The sequence below is a fragment of the Aulonocara stuartgranti genome, assembly GCF_965226115.1.
Source record: "Aulonocara stuartgranti genome assembly, chromosome: 17".
Classification (NCBI taxonomy): Eukaryota; Metazoa; Chordata; class Actinopteri; order Cichliformes; family Cichlidae; genus Aulonocara; species Aulonocara stuartgranti.
The window spans coordinates 2,955,001-2,975,550 of NC_138953.1; the positions used below are offsets into that span (position 1 = coordinate 2,955,001).

Below are 20,550 nucleotides of genomic sequence, written 5' to 3' on the forward strand. Positions count from 1 at the left end.
GGACTCAACATGCCTTGGAATTTACTTTGTTTCAAATCTGTCTAAACAAATGAATCTTGTATTACTTGATGAATTAAAACAGAAAATGGTGCTTTTGCCACTGAAGTCTGGATATGTGGCATTGCCACTGCTGTACTAGTTGGCTTCTTTTTGCTTTCTCACCAGCATGCTACCATTTGCAGTTGTTGATTTTCTGGATGGTGGAGGTGCATCCATAATTCCTTGCAAGTGGTTTACAGGACCAGCGGAAGATTCTTGTTTCTGGCCACCAGGGAGAGTCAATATCAATAAGGATGGAGTTACTCCAGATGCAAACTGGTCACAGTACAGAGTTCGCATCTTGGGGAAAGCTGGTAAGAAGCATTTTTGTTTATTGCTACCAAATATTCTGTCATTAAAGACAGAACAAAAAATTTCCCTGTAATTTCACTAACAACATTTTGTTGATGTATGTCAAAAATTTACAGAAAACTATGAAAATCCCAGGGTGAAACTGCGGAGGTCTGAAGCAACCTCTGATCTGCAGACTGAGTCAGATTCTGGAAGCAGATTGGGAAAAGGGAAGCGGAAAAGGAGGTAATTATGTGTCTTAAAAACGCCTTAAAAGCAACAATTTATTGTGGTGATTATAGGAAAAACAAAAACAAGCTGACAGTATCTTTAGCAGACCATTGCTGCTCACCAGATTTAGATATGATCTTAAAATAGCACTTTGTAACTTTTTGACTTTTAAAAATCAGTTTTAGACTCCTTTTGATGCCGGACTGTACATTAATGTTTTTAGTTTGTAGGACTAACCAGTAACTAAATTGTTTGTGGGGTTTTTTAATATTTTTTTTCATTTTAAGGCCAGTGATCCAGGGCAGCACGGTGGCACGGTGGTTAGCACTGTTGCCGCACAGCAAGAAGGTCCTGAGTTCAATTCCACCATCATGCCGGGGTCTTTCTGTGTGGAGTTTGCATGTTCTCCCCGTGTCTGCGTGGGTTCCCTCCGGGTACTCCGGCTTCCTCCCACTGTCCAAAGACATGCAGCTTGTGGGGATAGGTTAATTGGATAATCCAAATTGCCACTAGGTGTGAATGTGAGTATGAATGGTTGTCTGTCCTTGTGTGTTAGCCCTGCGACAGACTGGCGACCTGTCCAGGGTGTACCCCGCCTCTCGCCCTATGACAGCTGGGATTGGCTCCAGCACCACCACCCTCAACTCCTTCACCTGTGGTTTCACAACCAGTTCCAAGACAACTTGTACAAGCCACCAATACCAGCATGTTTGTACGTGTTCTAACCCTCCTGGAAGACATTAAGGAGACTCAGAGGATCCACAGTCGAATGCTACAGTCTCTCCTCAGTGCAATGAAGTAGTGGAAGGTGAGCTCCACAAAAGTTGCTGTTTTTGAAAATAAAATAGATAAAATAAAAGAAGTGATGTCATTTTCGCGGAAATGTAGTTTTTGTTTTTTTTTACCATCAGGGCCTCATGAGCTTATACTGGTGTTTTTAAAAGTTATCTTTGACTTTATGACTTTCGGTGTCGTTTCTGGGATGCTTAGGACTCATACTGCACTGCTGGAAATAGTTTATTTTGATGCATATGCTGCTTTTTTGCAAACTTTCAGTATAGTATTTATTTTCGTTTTTCCTGCAGTATATAAAAATTGGTGTATTTCAAAAATAAAACTATGAAGACACTCAAAATAAATTTCCTGTGGTGGGAAACTATTTTGTGCAACTTTTTTGTATTTACAGTTTTGAGGGATAAGCCTCTTAAATTTCTCTAACTAGAAATATATGTTAAAAAAGCAAAAACGATTTTCAAATTTTTGGGAGTTTATTGCACTTTTTTGCAATTTATGTAATTATTATTCACTTAATGCAGACATATTATTAAAATCTGGGCTATAATGGTTGTTTTGATGTATAGCAACTTGAAATGCTCCCAAAAATGGCTCCACAGCATGTAAAAATAGAATATAAGCTCTGGCAGACTTGGTTCTATGGTAAGTCTTAAAGGGTTAATGTTTCCATTAGCACTGAGAACTGTGTTGGTTGTCATGGTTTCTGTCAGTTAGGAGCAATGGTTGATATTTAAAATAACATGGATACCAATGTTTTATCTTTTTACTGTCATTCTCTCTCTGTGCAGTAGAATCATAAATCTTTATCATAGTAAGTTACTGTTTTAGTCTTTCAGCCCTTCACCAAACTGTCTTCACATGATAAGAGCCTCTGTCCTGTAGACGACTGAAGGTAAGGAGCTCAAGACTGATGGGACAAGATGAAAAAATCAACCTGTTTCCTGCCTCTGGCCCTTATCCTGATGAATTTGGTAAAAAGAAACAATGCCTCAGAGTATCCATCAGTTATTCAGCTAATGTATGTGCAGAACAGTGTAATTAATGAGCCCTGCTGCACAGATCGTGTCTCTCTTGGACATATTTTCTACTATTCAGTTAACTTTGGATTTAAAAGTAAAATCAGAAATCTGAACTAAATGTAGAAGAATGTAACAAATGGTTTGTCAGTGTGAGGCAGAGTGATGAGGGAGCCCCATGCCAGAAAAAGCCAAACAGGGGGAAGGTGTATCTGTTCCGTCTTTTTACGTGCTTATAACTCTTGATTTTCTGCCACCTTTTTTCTCTCTGGTGTGGATTACTTGAAGCCAACTCGTGAGGATTAAAAGGATACTGTGTTTCTACTGAAAGATATGGTGGCTTACGATGAAGTGGGTAGCTTGGTGCCTATCAAACGGACTCTGCAAGTGACAGACTGCCAGAACCAGTCCAACAAGGAGTTAGAGGTGAGATGGCTGAAACTTTACTCTGTAAATGTTTGACCAGAGCTGCTGGAAATGAAGTCATAGTGTTATGATAGAATAACTGCACGACTAACCTCCCCTTCTGTTTTTGCCTCCTTCTGCAGGAACCCAGCAACAAGCACGTCCGTTCTCTCGGCAGGGTGACGTCGCTAGCCAACCTCATTTCTCCGGTAAAGAATGGGGTCTTCCGGCGCTTCGCCCAAACCATCAAGGTAAGCGCTCACGGCATCCAATGGAAACACAGCGCATTGGGGGGACAGGGACATCCCTTTCAACATGTCTGACATGTGGTGTTCTTTCTTTCTGAAGGCCTCTTTCTGGGGCGATGGCAAGTTGCCAGGCATGCCCCAGAAGCCTTGCAGCAAGGCAGCGGCCCCCACACCACCTAAAAGGAGGAACAGCACCTTATGGTCCGAGACATTAGACATCCACCAGAAAGGAACTTTCTCCACCAAAGAGATCAAGCGGCAAGAGGTGAGTCCAGGAGTCCAGGCAGGGATGAATTCTACATGCTTGCTAGACTAGTTCACATGTCTTTGTGTCAAATGGTTTAAATTGGACTAGAAGCCATTCAGCCATCTTGGCTAAGCTCACTATGGTTTAGGCTACGATGTAATGACAACCTGATTTACATGTTTACTAAAAAAACATCTGTCTGTGCCTTCTCCCATTCCTCAGGCCATATTTGAGCTGTTTCGTGGAGAACAGCATCTGATTGAGGACCTGCAGCTTGCATGCAAGGTTTGTCATTTTAAAAGCTCTGAAGCAGCGGGAGTACATATAAAGCAAACAGATTAAATCAGTCTGGCAGGCTTTGAATGCAGCGCAGCCAGGAGCTATAAAAAGACAGGGATTGTTCCTCTGTCTTTTTTTTTGTACCCCTAAAACTGTTGACCAAGATATTTTTAGTAGCCGCTCCCAAAGCTCTGCCCAGATATTACTGATCACTTTGCTCCATCCACAGGCGTACCACGACCCGATGCTGAAGCTGTCCATCATGTCGGAGGAGGAGCTTACTCACATTTTCGGCAACTTGGATGCCTACATCCCACTGCACGAGGACCTTCTGGCGCAGCTCTCCAAAGCCACGGGGCCAGACAGGACCGTGGGCCAGATTGGGCAAATTGTTATTAGCTGGGTAAGTGTCTTTGACTTTTTGAGCCATCAAAAGCTTTTACGCTAGTAAAACCGTATTTTGAATTAGCAGTTAGATAAAGAGTCCCTCCTTCCTTTGCAGCTGCCCAGGCTCAATGCCTACAAAGACTACTGCAGTAACCAGCTGGCAGCCAAGGCGCTGCTGGACCAGAAAAAGCAAGACCCACGTGTGCAGGACTTCCTGCAGCGGTGCCTCGAGTCACCTTTTAGTCGGAAACTGGACCTGTGGAGCTTCCTGGACATTCCCAGATCCCGCCTGGTCAAGTACCCCCTACTGCTCAAGGAAATCCTGAGACACACTCCAGCAGAACACCCCGATGCTGCCAGCCTGCAGGAAGCTGTAAGTCCAGGAGACAAACTGGTTCAACACACTGATCCATCATAGTGCCTCTCCCATGTAATAATTAGGCTGCTTGTGTGTTCAGATCACTGTCATCCAGGGAGTTTTGTCTGACATCAACAAGAAGAAAGGGGAGTCCGAGTGCCAGTACTACATCGACAAGCTGGAGTATCTGGACGACAGGCAGAGGGACGCTCGCATCGAACGGTGCAAGAGTCTTCTGTGTCACGGGGAGCTGCGCAACAAGAGCGGCACGGTGAGCACAGCGCACACTTCCAAGTCGTCCTTCGGTGCTTCTCTTTGCATGTTAACACGAGGCTGCCGTCCCACATGAGGCGGGCTATGTGCTCAGATGATGCTCTGGTTTGAAAGTTTCTGTTTTTCCTGGAAATTCTTTCAGAAGCTGCACGTGTTCCTGTTCACCGACCTGCTGATCCTGACCCGCCCCGTCACCAGGAACGAGCGCCAGTGCTTCCAGGTGTACCGGCAGCCAATCGCAGTGCAGGATCTGGTGCTGGAGGACCTGCAAGATGGCGATGTCAGAATGGGCGGCTTTTTCAGAGGAGCCTTCAGCAATGCAGACAAAGGTAAGGCTCGTCCCAGAAAGTGTCCGCTAGTAGCCTGAGCAGCACTTTGCCCCCGTTCCTAATGACGCTCTCTGCTTTCTCTGCAGCCAAGAACATTTTCCGGGTACGTTCCCAAGACCCGAGCCAGGCACAGTCACACACTCTGCAGGTCAACGACGTCTTCCACAAGCAGCAGTGGCTCAACTGCCTCCGTAGTGCCATTGCCGTCCACCGGCCTCTGAGCGAGCCCTCCAGCCCCAGCCCGTCTACAGGCAGCGTCCGTTCCAAGCGCCGCCCTTCCTCCGTTTCTGCCATCATCCACATGGAGGAAGCAGACGAGAACTACCCGCAGCCAGGCTCTCAGTCGGCCCCCGCCTCACTGTGCAACAGCCCCACCACTGCGTCCCCTTCGCCTCGCTCCCCGCCATCGTCCACGACGTCCGTGTCATCGACGTCATCCTCACCCACGACACATAAAACCAAAAAGGACAAGAAGGCTCTGTGTTCTTTAGGGAAGAGAAAAGAGACGATGGTGTGAGGTGGAGCGTTGGTAGAGAACGTGGATGGACCTCTTTGTTTTTCCTGTACATAAAACAGCACAGCACATTTATGAGTGTCTGCGTGTTATTACAGCAGTGTTCTGTTACTGTCCTCCTTGGCAGCTATTTACCTTACTCCTCCATCCAAGTGCATCCCATAGAGACACAGTATTCTGGAGGGGGGTGCACGTGGTTCAGCTCTAAAAGGGAAGCATGACAAGAAGTAAACCCACGGTTCACACTCGGTGTGGCCAGTTTGCTGAGTTCTTGAAGAAAGAGTTGGTGCATCAGATCCTGTTTACTATAAAGTTCATATTTAAACATTCTTTTAGACCTTTCTTTGGGGGATAATACACTTTATATTTTCAGATCTATCCTAGTATTGTTTTAGGTATTGTAAAGCAGCAGAGTTTTAGCTGTTAGGGCAGGTTTTTGAACATTTGCCGATGTCAAAGTGAAAGACAAAAAGCCGACCCCCAAAAAGGTGAGGTGTACCACACAAACAGATTTCTGTCATAGTTGGGTTTTTAGACTGAGCAGAAGATGTCTTATTTTTATACATTCCTTAAATAACAGATGCTAGAAGCCAGACATTATTTTATTTTATTTACTACAGAGGCATTAATTTCATTCCAGAACAGATGATATGTCAGCAAAAAACCGTGATGAACTCATATCGCAGACGAGATGATGAGTTTTGTTTAAGACAAAATTTTGAACTGGGCCACGTTGGTTTCTTAAAAAGCTGATTCCTGAGAATGAGGCGGATCACTTTTCAGTGTAGGATCTTGCATGGAGCTTTAGTTGTGGACGCCGCTTGCACCTGAAGAGGCGGCATGATGTATGCAACTGTCCCGAGGGACGGGACTGAGCGACGATGAAAGTTGTTGAAGGCAGAAGAGAACGAAGACGAGAACGTTTAGGAAGTGAAACGCTCAGTGTGACATGTGTAACTCCCATCAACAGTATTTCCTGCTTCCCATTTGAAACCTTCCTGGGTAAACTGAAAAAGATTGTGCGGAGGCCTCATAAACCTGTGGAACAAATTGTCAAGCGCGTCTATGAGACGCAAAGTATTCAGAAGAAAAGAGAGGATGTCTGTTCCCTCTCCTCTTAAACGGCTTCATAAGTCTGGACCAATAACAAGTGATCTTGGAACTTTTAAGCAGTACAGAAAATACACTGATGGACAGACATGTGTTTCTTGCTCCATGGGTGTAGGTTTTGCTTATAATAACCAGTCCGCTGTAACTGTATCCCAGGCGTTTATTAGCAGCCAACATGAACGTCCGTACACTCGTAACCGGAAGTACACATCACATCTAGAGAGAACCACAGCGACACCTGCTGGAACTCTCCGTAACGGCAGCAACAGGAGGCAGTATGGACAAACATAACATTGCTGTTATCTACATCCCCCTTTTCAGTTTTTTTTTCTTCTTCTTAATTTTGCACTTTTCAGGCAAACCCAAATCAAACAACACCACAGTGATGGAAGAACTTATCAGGTTATGGATTACACAAAATGAGGCTTCAAATATCAAATGAAATTCACAGTAATCATTGTCATAACTGCGACAAGTATGCAACAACATAACACGAGATAAAACACATTTCAAAACAGAAAATACAGCACAAGTGTGCTTTTAATCCACGTATTTACTATTCGGTTTAGACACTCTACCAGAATTGGTTCGGTACAAGTTGTCATCAGAGCGTACTTGGCATTTTGTGGGTGTTATCACCTGTTCTGACTGTTGTGTGCCATGTTGTGGTGGGTCGAGTTGAACTTGAACTGTTTCATGTTTGTTGGTTTGTGTTTTATTAGGTTCAGTTTCATCCGCTCGTCGAGATGAGTCCAGTTCATCTTGTGTTGTAGCGAGCTTTTCGGGTTGAGGCTCGCTCACAGGCAGAAGATGTTGTCTGTTGCGCCTGTATTCTTTTCCACCCGACTCAACGACATATGAGCGAGGTTCAGCACACACTCTACTTACAACTCCAATCTTGTCATGTCCTCTCTGTGTTTGTAGTCTCACCACCTCGTTTGGTGTTAATGGACTGAGCAGCTTGCTGGACTTGTCGTAGTGCTGTTTTTGAGTTTTACGCTTTTTTGTGAGTTGAGTTTTGATAGTGGTTGTCACTTTTGCTGTTGGTGTTAGCAGTTTTTTGCACACGGGAAGGGTTGACCACGTTCGTCTTGATAGCAGCCTCTGTGCTGGTGAGCCAAGAATGTTGTCTCGTGGCGTGTTGCGTAGATGTAACAGGTTCAAATAGAAATCAGTTCCATCTCTTTTTGATGTTTCAAGGAGTCTTTTAGCACTCCGGACAGCTCTTTCACTGAGTCCATTTGACTGAGGGAACTCAGGGCTGCTTGTGACGTGTATGAACTCCCAGTGTGTGGCAAACTCCCAAAAGGTCTGGCTGGTAAACTGGGTGCCATTGTCTGAGTACAGTTTCTGTGGTATCCCATGTACTGAGAAGTGGTGTTTGAGTTTGTTAATGACTGAGGCAGATGTTAGGTTTTCAAGTTTATCTATTTCAAACCATCCAGAATATGAATCCACGAGCACGAGGTAGTGGCGATTGTCCCATTCGAATATGTCTGTGGCTGTGATGGACCAGGGAAGATCAGGAATTTGATGTAGTTTCAGGGGTTGTTTTTGTTGGTGAGGCTTTAGACTGTTGCAAATGCTGCATGATTTGACTTTGTTCTCAATGTCAGAGTTTATTGTCAGCCAGAATACGCTGTCCCTTGCTCTCCTTTTTTAAGTCTGAACTTGCACTTTTTTGGATTCAGTTTGAGTTTTACTTGTCTGGCTCGCTCCAGGACCTTTTTTAAATTTTTGTCATGCTCCTCTATTCCTTTGCCTCCCACTATGATGTCATCCACTATCACTGCGCATGGATATCCCATGAATATTTGTTCCATGGCTCTCTGGAAGACTTCAGAAGCGGTGTTGATGCCAAAGGGCATCCTCAGGAATTTGAATCTGCCGAAAGGTGTTGCAAACGTAGTGAGAAGAGATGAGGCAGGATCTAGTTTGATTTGCCAGAAGGAGCTCTTTGCATCCAGAACTGAGAAGATGGTTGCTCCCGACATCTGAGCAGCTACTTCCTCCACAGTTCGCATGGGATGGTGAGGTCGCATTAGTGCCTTGTTCAGATCCCTTGGATCAATGCAGATACGAACATCATCTGTATTCTTTTTGTGTGTTGCGACCATGTTAGATACCCATTCCGTGGGCTCCTCCACTGGTTCAATTACTCCCAGGGCCTGCATTCTTTGAAGTTCCTCTTTAACTCTTTTCTGCATAGGAACAGGAACGCGTCTTGGAGGGTTGACGACAGGTGACACGTTTGGAGTGAGTTTCATTGAGTAAGTTATAGGTAAGTTACTGACTTCATCTTTAAACAGGTCTGTGTATTCATGAAACACTTTCTGCGCCAGTGTCTCATCCTGATCTGTGTCAACCTGGTAGACTTCCTTGCTGAAACTAACCAGTTTCATTCGCACGCTGTCCTTTAATCCGATGATGGGTTGCACATCGTGTTTTACAACTTGGAATTGCAGGTCATATAACTGTCCAGCTAGCTTACACTTGAGAGTAACTGTGCCTGTGGTCTTGATCTTCGTGCCTCCGAAAGCAACAAGATTTACCTGTTTTTGTGACTTGAGTAGGGTTTCGTTGTTGCCGATCTTTCTGTAAGTGTCTAGTGAGATTACGTTACATTTTGCCCCAGTGTCTACTTTTAGTTTGAGAGCCTTATCAAAAACTTTGACTGTGCAGTATCCTTCTTTGTTGTGATTGTTCTCACCCTCCATTGTTAGGTGCTCAATGCAAAATGTCCCATCACTGTCTGGGTCAGCATCCTCTGAAATTTGGTTCACTTGCTTGCCTCTGTGATGTGGTTTTGCTGATCTGCATTGTTTTTTGTAATGATTATATTTTTTGCAGACGTGACACTGTTGTCCGAAAGCAGGACATTGCTCCCTTTTGGCTGGAAGCGAACCGCCACAGTTTCTGCAATTTTGAATGTTCGTTAGAGGTTTATTTATTTTCCTTTTGAACTTGCCATGTTTAATCTGTACAGTGTCCACACTAGCAGATGTAATATGCTTTGGTGTAGAGAGGGCTTTGCTATGTTGATCTGTGAGCTTATTCCAGCTTATTATGTGTCTTAAAAACGCCTTAAAAGCAACAATTTATTGTGGTGATTATAAGAAAAACAAAAACAAGCTGACAGTATCTTTAGCAGACCATTGCTGCTCACCAGATTTAGATATGATCTTAAAATAGCACTTTGTAACTTTTTGACTTTTAAAAATCAGTTTTAGACTCCTTTTGATGCCGGACTGTACATTAATGTTTTTAGTTTGTAGGACTAACCAGTAACTAAATTGTTTGTGGGGTTTTTTAATATTTTTTTCATTTTAAGGCCAGTGATCCAGGGCAGCACGGTGGCACGGTGGTTAGCACTGTTGCCGCACAGCAAGAAGGTCCTGAGTTCAATTCCACCATCATGCCGGGGTCTTTCTGTGTGGCGTTTGCATGCTCTCCCCGTGTCTGCGTGGGTTCCCTCCGGGTACTCCGGCTTCCTCCCACTGTCCAAAGACATGCAGCTTGTGGGGATAGGTTAATTGGATAATCCAAATTGCCACTAGGTGTGAATGTGAGTATGAATGGTTGTCTGTCCTTGTGTGTTAGCCCTGCGACAGACTGGCGACCTGTCCAGGGTGTACCCCGCCTCTCGCCCTATGACAGCAGGGATTGGCTCCAGCACCCCCCGCGACCCTGAAAAGGATAAGCGGAAGCGAATGAATGGATGGATGGATGGATGATCCAGTTAAGCTCGGATGAGGATTGGGACAACGCTGCAGAACAGCCAGAGACCTCATCACCATCAGCAACTGAGAATAGACATTCAAGTGAAACTCCCCACCAGAACGTCACTCATCCATTTGTTCAGCTACCACCACCCTCAACTCCTTCACCTGTGGTTTCACAACCAGTTCCAAGACAACTTGTACAAGCCACCAATACCAGCATGTTTGTACGTGTTCTAACCCTCCTGGAAGACATTAAGGAGACTCAGAGGATCCACAGTCGAATGCTACAGTCTCTCCTCAGTGCAATGAAGTAGTGGAAGGTGAGCTCCACAAAAGTTGCTGTTTTTGAAAATAAAATAGATAAAATAAAAGAAGTGATGTCATTTTCGCGGAAATGTAGTTTTTGTTTTTTTTTACCATCAGGGCCTCATGAGCTTATACTGGTGTTTTTAAAAGTTATCTTTGACTTTATGACTTTCGGTGTCGTTTCTGGGATGCTTAGGACTCATACTGCACTGCTGGAAATAGTTTCTTTTGATGCATATGCTGCTTTTTTGCAAACTTTCAGTATAGTATTTATTTTCGTTTTTCCTGCAGTATATAAAAATTGGTGTATTTCAAAAATAAAACTATGAAGACACTCAAAATAAATTTCCTGTGGTGGGAAACTATTTTGTGCAACTTTTTTGTATTTACAGTTTTGAGGGATAAGCCTCTTAAATTTCTCTAACTAGAAATATATGTTAAAAAAGCAAAAACGATTTTCAAATTTTTGGGAGTTTATTGCACTTTTTTGCAATTTATGTAATTATTATTCACTTAATGCAGACATATTATTAAAATCTGGGCTATAATGGTTGTTTTGATGTATAGCAACTTGAAATGCTCCCAAAAATGGCTCCACAGCATGTAAAAATAGAATATAAGCTCTGGCAGACTTGGTTCTATGGTAAGTCTTAAAGGGTTAATGTTTCCATTAGCACTGAGAACTGTGTTGGTTGTCATGGTTTCTGTCAGTTAGGAGCAATGGTTGATATTTAAAATAACATGGATACCAATGTTTTATCTTTTTACTGTCATTCTCTCTCTGTGCAGTAGAATCATAAATCTTTATCATAGTAAGTTACTGTTTTAGTCTTTCAGCCCTTCACCAAACTGTCTTCACATGATAAGAGCCTCTGTCCTGTAGACGACTGAAGGTAAGGAGCTCAAGACTGATGGGACAAGATGAAAAAATCAACCTGTTTCCTGCCTCTGGCCCTTATCCTGATGAATTTGGTAAAAAGAAACAATGCCTCAGAGTATCCATCAGTTATTCAGCTAATGTATGTGCAGAACAGTGTAATTAATGAGCCCTGCTGCACAGATCGTGTCTCTCTTGGACATATTTTCTACTATTCAGTTAACTTTGGATTTAAAAGTAAAATCAGAAATCTGAACTAAATGTAGAAGAATGTAACAAATGGTTTGTCAGTGTGAGGCAGAGTGATGAGGGAGCCCCATGCCAGAAAAAGCCAAACAGGGGGAAGGTGTATCTGTTCCGTCTTTTTACGTGCTTATAACTCTTGATTTTCTGCCACCTTTTTTCTCTCTGGTGTGGATTACTTGAAGCCAACTCGTGAGGATTAAAAGGATACTGTGTTTCTACTGAAAGATATGGTGGCTTACGATGAAGTGGGTAGCTTGGTGCCTATCAAACGGACTCTGCAAGTGACAGACTGCCAGAACCAGGCCAACAAGGAGTTAGAGGTGAGATGGCTGAAACTTTACTCTGTAAATGTTTGACCAGAGCTGCTGGAAATGAAGTCATAGTGTTATGATAGAATAACTGCACGACTAACCTCCCCTTCTGTTTTTGCCTCCTTCTGCAGGAACCCAGCAACAAGCACGTCCGTTCTCTCGGCAGGGTGACGTCGCTAGCCAACCTCATTTCTCCGGTAAAGAATGGGGTCTTCCGGCGCTTCGCCCAAACCATCAAGGTAAGCGCTCACGGCATCCAATGGAAACACAGCGCATTGGGGGGACAGGGACATCCCTTTCAACATGTCTGACATGTGGTGTTCTTTCTTTCTGAAGGCCTCTTTCTGGGGCGATGGCAAGTTGCCAGGCATGCCCCAGAAGCCTTGCAGCAAGGCAGCGGCCCCCACACCACCTAAAAGGAGGAACAGCACCTTATGGTCCGAGACATTAGACATCCACCAGAAAGGAACTTTCTCCACCAAAGAGATCAAGCGGCAAGAGGTGAGTCCAGGAGTCCAGGCAGGGATGAATTCTACATGCTTGCTAGACTAGTTCACATGTCTTTGTGTCAAATGGTTTAAATTGGACTAGAAGCCATTCAGCCATCTTGGCTAAGCTCACTATGGTTTAGGCTACGATGTAATGACAACCTGATTTACATGTTTACTAAAAAAACATCTGTCTGTGCCTTCTCCCATTCCTCAGGCCATATTTGAGCTGTTTCGTGGAGAACAGCATCTGATTGAGGACCTGCAGCTTGCATGCAAGGTTTGTCATTTTAAAAGCTCTGAGGCAGCGGGAGTACATATAAAGCAAACAGATTAAATCAGTCTGGCAGGCTTTGAATGCAGCGCAGCCAGGAGCTATAAAAAGACAGGGATTGTTCCTCTGTCTTTTTTTTTTTTTGTACCCCTAAAACTGTTGACCAAGATATTTTTAGTAGCCACTCCCAAAGCTCTGCCCAGATATTACTGATCACTTTGCTCCATCCACAGGCGTACCACGACCCGATGCTGAAGCTGTCCATCATGTCAGAGGAGGAGCTTACTCACATTTTCGGCAACTTGGATGCCTACATCCCACTGCACGAGGACCTTCTGGCGCAGCTCTCCAAAGCCACGGGGCCAGACAGGACCGTGGGCCAGATTGGGCAAATTGTTATTAGCTGGGTAAGTGTCTTTGACTTTTTGAGCCATCAAAAGCTTTTACGCTAGTAAAACCGTATTTTGAATTAGCAGTTAGATAAAGAGTCCCTCCTTCCTTTGCAGCTGCCCAGGCTCAATGCCTACAAAGACTACTGCAGTAACCAGCTGGCAGCCAAGGCGCTGCTGGACCAGAAGAAGCAAGACCCACGTGTGCAGGACTTCCTGCAGCGGTGCCTCGAGTCACCTTTTAGTCGGAAACTGGACCTGTGGAGCTTCCTGGACATTCCCAGATCCCGCCTGGTCAAGTACCCCCTACTGCTCAAGGAAATCCTGAGACACACTCCAGCAGAACACCCCGATGCTGCCAGCCTGCAGGAAGCTGTAAGTCCAGGAGACAAACTGGTTCAACACACTGATCCATCATAGTGCCTCTCCCATGTAATAATTAGGCTGCTTGTGTGTTCAGATCACTGTCATCCAGGGAGTTTTGTCTGACATCAACAAGAAGAAAGGGGAGTCCGAGTGCCAGTACTACATCGACAAGCTGGAGTATCTGGACGACAGGCAGAGGGACGCTCGCATCGAACGGTGCAAGAGTCTTCTGTGTCACGGGGAGCTGCGCAACAAGAGCGGCACGGTGAGCACAGCGCACACTTCCAAGTCGTCCTTCGGTGCTTCTCTTTGCATGTTAACACGAGGCTGCCGTCCCACATGAGGCGGGCTATGTGCTCAGATGATGCTCTGGTTTGAAAGTTTCTGTTTTTCCTGGAAATTCTTTCAGAAGCTGCACGTGTTCCTGTTCACCGACCTGCTGATCCTGACCCGCCCCGTCACCAGGAACGAGCGCCAGTGCTTCCAGGTGTACCGGCAGCCAATCGCAGTGCAGGATCTGGTGCTGGAGGACCTGCAAGATGGCGATGTCAGAATGGGCGGCTTTTTCAGAGGAGCCTTCAGCAAAGGTAAGGCTCGTCCCAGAAAGTGTCCGCTAGTAGCCTGAGCAGCACTTTGCCCCCGTTCCTAATGACGCTCTCTGCTTTCTCTGCAGCCAAGAACATTTTCCGGGTACGTTCCCAAGACCCGAGCCAGGCACAGTCACACACTCTGCAGGTCAACGACGTCTTCCACAAGCAGCAGTGGCTCAACTGCCTCCGTAGTGCCATTGCCGTCCACCGGCCTCTGAGCGAGCCCTCCAGCCCCAGCCCGCCTACAGGCAGCGTCCGTTCCAAGCGCCGCCCTTCCTCCGTTTCTGCCATCATCCACATGGAGGAAGCAGACGAGAACTACCCGCAGCCAGGCTCTCAGTCGGCCCCCGCCTCACTGTGCAACAGCCCCACCACTGCGTCCCCTTCGCCTCGCTCCCCGCCATCGTCCACGACGTCCGTGTCATCGACGTCATCCTCACCCACGACACATAAAACCAAAAAGGACAAGAAGGCTCTGTGTTCTTTAGGGAAGAGAAAAGAGACGATGGTGTGAGGTGGAGCGTTGGTAGAGAACGTGGATGGACCTCTTTGTTTTTCCTGTACATAAAACAGCACAGCACATTTATGAGTGTCTGCGTGTTATTACAGCAGTGTTCTGTTACTGTCCTCCTTGGCAGCTATTTACCTTACTCCTCCATCCAAGTGCATCCCATAGAGACACAGTATTCTGGAGGGGGGTGCACGTGGTTCAGCTCTAAAAGGGAAGCATGACAAGAAGTAAACCCACGGTTCACACTCGGTGTGGCCAGTTTGCTGAGTTCTTGAAGAAAGAGTTGGTGCATCAGATCCTGTTTACTATAAAGTTCATATTTAAACATTCTTTTAGACCTTTCTTTGGGGGATAATACACTTTATATTTTCAGATCTATCCTAGTATTGTTTTAGGTATTGTAAAGCAGCAGAGTTTTAGCTGTTAGGGCAGGTTTTTGAACATTTGCCAATGTCAAGGTGAAAGACAAAAAGCCGACCCCTAAAAAGGTGAGGTGTACCACACAAACAGATTTCTGTCATAGTTGGGTTTTTAGACTGAGCAGAAGATGTCTTATTTTTATACATTCCTTAAATAACAGATGCTAGAAGCCAGATATTATTTTATTTTATTTACTACAGAGGCATTAATTTCATTCCAGAACAGATGATATGTCAGCAAAAAACCGTGATGAACTCATATCGCAGACGAGATGATGAGTTTTGTTTAAGACAAAATTTTGAACTGAGCCACGTTGGTTTCTTAAAAAGCTGATTCCTGAGAATGAGGCGGATCACTTTTCAGTGTAGGATCTTGCATGGAGCTTTAGTTGTGGACGCCGCTTGCACCTGAAGAGGCGGCATGATGTATGCAACTGTCCCGAGGGATGGGACTGAGCGACGATGAAAGTTGTTGAAGGCAGAAGAGAACGAAGACGAGAACGTTTAGGAAGTGAAACGCTCAGTGTGACATGTGTAACTCCCATCAACAGTATTTCCTGCTTCCCATTTGAAACCTTCCTGGGTAAACTGAAAAAGATTGTGCGGAGGCCTCATAAACCTGTGGAACAAATTGTCAAGCGCGTCTATGAGACGCAAAGTATTCAGAAGAAAAGAGAGGATGTCTGTTCCCGCTCCTCTTAAACGGCTTCATAAGTCTGGACCAATAACAAGTGATCTTGGAACTTTTAAGCAGTACAGAAAATACACTGATGGACAGACATGTGTTTCTTGCTCCATGGGAGATAACTGTTTCAATGTAGGGGGAACAATTCTTATTGTGGCAAACATTTTACAGGATTGCCAAGTTGTCAAAGCACTGTGTCAGGTCTTTGAAAACTGTAATGCCTTTTTCAGCTATCCATTGGACTCAACATGCCTTGGAATTTACTTTGTTTCAAATCTGTCTAAACAAATGAATCTTGTATTACTTGATGAATTAAAACAGAAAATGGTGCTTTTGCCACTGAAGTCTGGATATGTGGCATTGCCACTGCTGTACTAGTTGGCTTCTTTTTGCTTTCTCACCAGCATGCTACCATTTGCAGTTGTTGATTTTCTGGATGGTGGAGGTGCATCCATAATTCCTTGCAAGTGGTTTACAGGACCAGCGGAAGATTCTTGTTTCTGGCCACCAGGGAGAGTCAATATCAATAAGGATGGAGTTACTCCAGATGCAAACTGGTCACAGTACAGAGTTCGCATCTTGGGGAAAGCTGGTAAGAAGCATTTTTGTTTATTGCTACCAAATATTCTGTCATTAAAGACAGAACAAAAAATTTCCCTGTAATTTCACTAACAACATTTTGTTGATGTATGTCAAAAATTTACAGAAAACTATGAAAATCCCAGGGTGAAACTGCGGAGGTCTGAAGCAACCTCTGATCTGCAGACTGAGTCAGATTCTGGAAACAGATTGGGAAAAGGGAAGCGGAAAAGGAGGTAATTATGTGTCTTAAAAACGCCTTAAAAGCAACAATTTATTGTGGTGATTATAGGAAAAACAAAAACAAGCTGACAGTATCTTTAGCAGACCATTGCTGCTCACCAGATTTAGATATGATCTTAAAATAGCACTTTGTAACTTTTTGACTTTTAAAAATCAGTTTTAGACTCCTTTTGATGCCGGACTGTACATTAATGTTTTTAGTTTGTAGGACTAACCAGTAACTAAATTGTTTGTGGGGTTTTTTAATATTTTTTTTCATTTTAAGGCCAGTGATCCAGGGCAGCACGGTGGCACGGTGGTTAGCACTGTTGCCGCACAGCAAGAAGGTCCTGAGTTCAATTCCACCATCAGGCCGGGGTCTTTCTGTGTGGAGTTTGCATGTTCTCCCCGTGTCTGCGTGGGTTCCCTCCGGGTACTCCGGCTTCCTCCCACTGTCCAAAGACATGCAGCTTGTGGGGATAGGTTAATTGGATAATCCAAATTGCCACTAGGTGTGAATGTGAGTATGAATGGTTGTCTGTCCTTGTGTGTTAGCCCTGCGACAGACTGGCGACCTGTCCAGGGTGTACCCCGCCTCTCGCCCTATGACAGCTGGGATTGGCTCCAGCACCACCACCCTCAACTCCTTCACCTGTGGTTTCACAACCAGTTCCAAGACAACTTGTACAAGCCACCAATACCAGCATGTTTGTACGTGTTCTAACCCTCCTGGAAGACATTAAGGAGACTCAGAGGATCCACAGTCGAATGCTACAGTCTCTCCTCAGTGCAATGAAGTAGTGGAAGGTGAGCTCCACAAAAGTTGCTGTTTTTGAAAATAAAATAGATAAAATTCAAATTTTATTTGTCACGTACACAATTCAAATATTTGATATTTGAATTTGAAAATAAAATAGATAAAATAAAAGAAGTGATGTCATTTTCGCGGAAATGTAGTTTTTGTTTTTTTTTACCATCAGGGCCTCATGAGCTTATACTGGTGTTTTTAAAAGTTATCTTTGACTTTATGACTTTCGGTGTCGTTTCTGGGATGCTTAGGACTCATATTGCACTGCTGGAAATAGTTTATTTTGATGCATATGCTGCTTTTTTGCAAATTTTCAGTATAATATTTATTTTCGTTTTTCCTGCAGTATATAAAAATTGGTGTATTTCAAAAATAAAACTATGAAGACACTCAAAATAAATTTCCTGTGGTGGGAAACTATTTTGTGCAACTTTTTTGTATTTACAGTTTTGAGGGATAAGCCTCTTAAATTTCTCTAACTAGAAAGACATGCAGCTTGTGGGGATAGGTTAATTGATTAATCCAAATTGTCACTAGGTGTGAATGTGAGTGTGAATGGTTGTCTGTCCTTGTGTGTTGGCCCTGCGACAGACTGGCGACCTGTCCAGGGTGTACCCCGCCTTTCGCCCTATGACAGCTGGGATAGGCTCCAGCGCCCCCCACGACCCTGAAAAGGATAAGTGGAAGCGAATGAATGGATGGATGGATGGATGATCCAGTTAAGCTCGGATGAGGATTGGGACAATGCTGCAGAACAGCCAGAGACCTCATCACCATCAGCAATGGAGAATAGACATTCAAGTGAAACTCCCCACCAGAACGTCACTCATCCATTTGTTCAGCTACCACCACCCTCAACTCCTTCACCTGTGGTTTCACAACCAGTTCCAAGACAACTTGTACAAGCCACCAATACCAGCATGTTTGTACGTGTTCTAACCCTCCTGGAAGACATTAATGATAAATATATGTGTTGGTGTAAAAAGCAACAACAATTTCATTGAGGAAGGAAAGTAAGGTAGGGATGGTAAATGGCCTGTATTTGTATAGCGCTTTACTAGTCCCTAAGGACCCCAAAGCGCTTTACATATCCAGTCATCCACCCATTCACCCATTCACACACACATTGACACACTGGTGATGGCAGCTACATTGTAGCCACAGCCACCCTGGGGCGCACTGACAGATGCGAGGCTGCCGGACACTGGCGCCACCGGGCCCTCTGACCACCACCAGTAGGCAACGGGTGAAGTGTCTTGCCCAAGGACACAACAACCGAGACTGTCTGAGCCGGGGCTCGAACCGGCAACCTTCCGATTACAAGGCAAACTCCCAACTCTTGAGCCACGATCGCCCGGCTCTAAGGAGAAATAATAACAGTGACAGTGAGCTATCAACTCAATGATTTGTTGACAAGAATATCACCACAAATACCTTTTGTGTGGCTGTGATTATAGCCATGGTTACCTGTATCAACATTTGAACCTTACCTACAACTCACACACAACTCTGTCTAAAAATGGAATTTTAGTTAACGCCTTCTCTCAAACTGAAGAAAATGAAGGTTGAAGAAATAATGATGGTAAAATAAAATACTGTACTCTCAGAGACATTTGTAACACAAACATCTCCCTCCTTAGGTCTTTTGCGATCACAATAGAAAGTAAAACACAAATTTAATAAGGTTAGTTGTGCTTGAGATTTGCATCACTTCATATAAGCAACATGCAACCTGTTGATTCTGCAATAAAAGTCCTTTTTGCATGGCAGACTACATTTCATATCCCTTGTTGCTGGTTCACAGATGCCACAGTAGGTTGCAGAAAGAGCCACCTCCACAGGCGACTACAGACTGCCATTTGGGGTGCAACACCGCCACCTCGTGTCCCTCTTAGCAGCTACACCCACCCATTGAGCGCTTAAACGGGCTTGGCGCTCAGAGGTGTGCAGCCTGCTGCCTTCTCTCAGTCTGAACAGAGCATTTTTTCTCCCGCAGACACCCGAGCTGGGAACTGATCTGTCCTCTCCAGAAACATCCTCTAGGAGATCCAAATCAGCAGTTTCCTCTTCTTAAAAGCCGTCTTGGTTTTCTCGTGTGATTGAAGAGCTGCGATTAAAAAAAAAGGAAACCTCCGTTCTTTAGTAGCTGCATCAGGTAAGACAATTTGCAATCAGTTTGAAAGAGAAACGCCTCATTTTACGACTTGGTGATGTGTTGCTGGGTTGTTGGGCGTGGGAATGTGTGGCTTGTGGGAATGAACAAAAGATGATGCACAGTGTGGATCGTTCCTGACTGCACCTGCTTCTAAATGAGTGTGTCTGCCATGGGTGTAAATACATGAAACACTTTTGCAAGGTGCTGGAAGATCAACAAGGCGAGGTTGATGTAGCAGTTCGGGGAGTAATGATCAAGCAGCGATGGTTGAAAGCATCATGACAGACGGAGCAGATGTTGCTCAAACTGCGTGCATTTGGCGATGATCATGAGGCAAGCATGGATAGCCTATTTTCCTTTGGTTAGCTTAATATAACTTTCGATTTGAACAGTATTCCTCGGATTCATGCCATCCGCTGGCATTCAAATCAGTTTCATCACCATCAAAGAGCTGCTGAAGAGCTGGTGCCAGCTGAGCCACGGGATCTTTACCTTCCACAAGGAATCATTCAGGGGTTTTTTCGCGGGGGGGGGGGGGGGGGGGGGGGGCAGTGACAAACTTTATGTGAAGCAGCTGCAGACATGCACTCTTGGACTTTTGTCCTTTTCCTTTTATGATGTCTGCAAGATGTCTGTCAGCTCAAGATGCTCTAGGTTTTGTCGTTCACGTTATCGAAACCTCACTTTAGGAGGAGCCATGATGTTTGCTTTCATGAGACGCAGACGGGAATTTGGACTCATCCTAATCTGTTTAGTATCCCTCACAGCCTGGACTCATGAATTCCTGGAACATTTTTAATAATAGATTGCTGAACAGATTCACTAGGTTGCAGCATTGATTTTTGTCTGTGCAAGGCTGTAAAGAGTCGCCTGATAAGAAACCAATTGGGGCATTTTTTTCTCTTATGAAGAAAATCTATAGCAATCATAGTAAATCCTAAAGTGGATAGTATATAAATATAGAAAATCCAAGATACTTGTATAGCAGCAGAATGATGACACAGACACTAAAGTGTTCACAAAGTGACAGTAAACTAAAACTGATTTATTATCATTGTTTAAGCTTTGTTAAGTCCAGTT

General features: G+C 44.4%; 3 protein-coding genes across 7 annotated transcripts in view; all 3 read left to right on the forward strand.

The window, feature by feature from the left end:
- Positions 1-71: 71 nt before the first annotated feature.
- LOC309692425 (neuroepithelial cell-transforming gene 1 protein-like) lies at positions 72-5,741 on the forward strand. 4 transcript variants are annotated; one of them, XM_082510895.1, is made up of 11 exons: positions 72-353; positions 468-576; positions 2,661-2,798; positions 2,921-3,028; positions 3,126-3,290; positions 3,495-3,557; positions 3,781-3,954; positions 4,054-4,311; positions 4,397-4,567; positions 4,712-4,898; positions 4,985-5,741. In XM_082510895.1, exons 3-11 carry the CDS (start codon positions 2,706-2,708, stop codon positions 5,413-5,415), a joined length of 1,650 nt encoding a protein of 549 aa, XP_082367021.1. In that variant the 5' UTR covers positions 72-353; positions 468-576; positions 2,661-2,705; the 3' UTR covers positions 5,416-5,741. The 4 variants fall into 4 exon arrangements, with proteins under 4 accessions (XP_082367021.1, XP_082367022.1, XP_082367023.1 ...); XM_082510896.1 differs by lacking the exons at positions 72-353; positions 468-576 and adding an exon at positions 1,181-1,369; XM_082510897.1 differs by lacking the exons at positions 72-353; positions 468-576 and adding an exon at positions 1,860-2,327.
- A 5,334-nt stretch (positions 5,742-11,075) lies between these two features.
- On the forward strand, positions 11,076-14,931 carry LOC309692427 (neuroepithelial cell-transforming gene 1 protein-like). 2 transcript variants are annotated; one of them, XM_082510899.1, is made up of 9 exons: positions 11,076-11,993; positions 12,116-12,223; positions 12,321-12,485; positions 12,690-12,752; positions 12,980-13,153; positions 13,253-13,510; positions 13,596-13,766; positions 13,911-14,097; positions 14,175-14,931. In XM_082510899.1, the coding sequence occupies exons 1-9, from the start codon at positions 11,901-11,903 to the stop codon at positions 14,603-14,605; spliced, it is 1,650 nt and encodes a 549-aa protein (XP_082367025.1). In that variant the 5' UTR covers positions 11,076-11,900; the 3' UTR covers positions 14,606-14,931. The 2 variants fall into 2 exon arrangements, with proteins under 2 accessions (XP_082367025.1, XP_082367026.1); XM_082510900.1 differs by having other exon boundaries at positions 11,077-11,993; positions 13,911-14,088.
- Positions 14,932-19,253: 4,322 nt separating this feature from the next.
- The window catches only part of nav3 (neuron navigator 3), a 424,334-nt gene continuing 423,037 nt past the window's right edge, over positions 19,254-20,550 (forward strand). The window contains exon 1 of the mRNA XM_082510872.1: positions 19,254-19,470. The gene's annotated coding sequence lies outside the window, so the exon portion shown is untranslated. The remainder of the gene's footprint in view (positions 19,471-20,550) is intronic.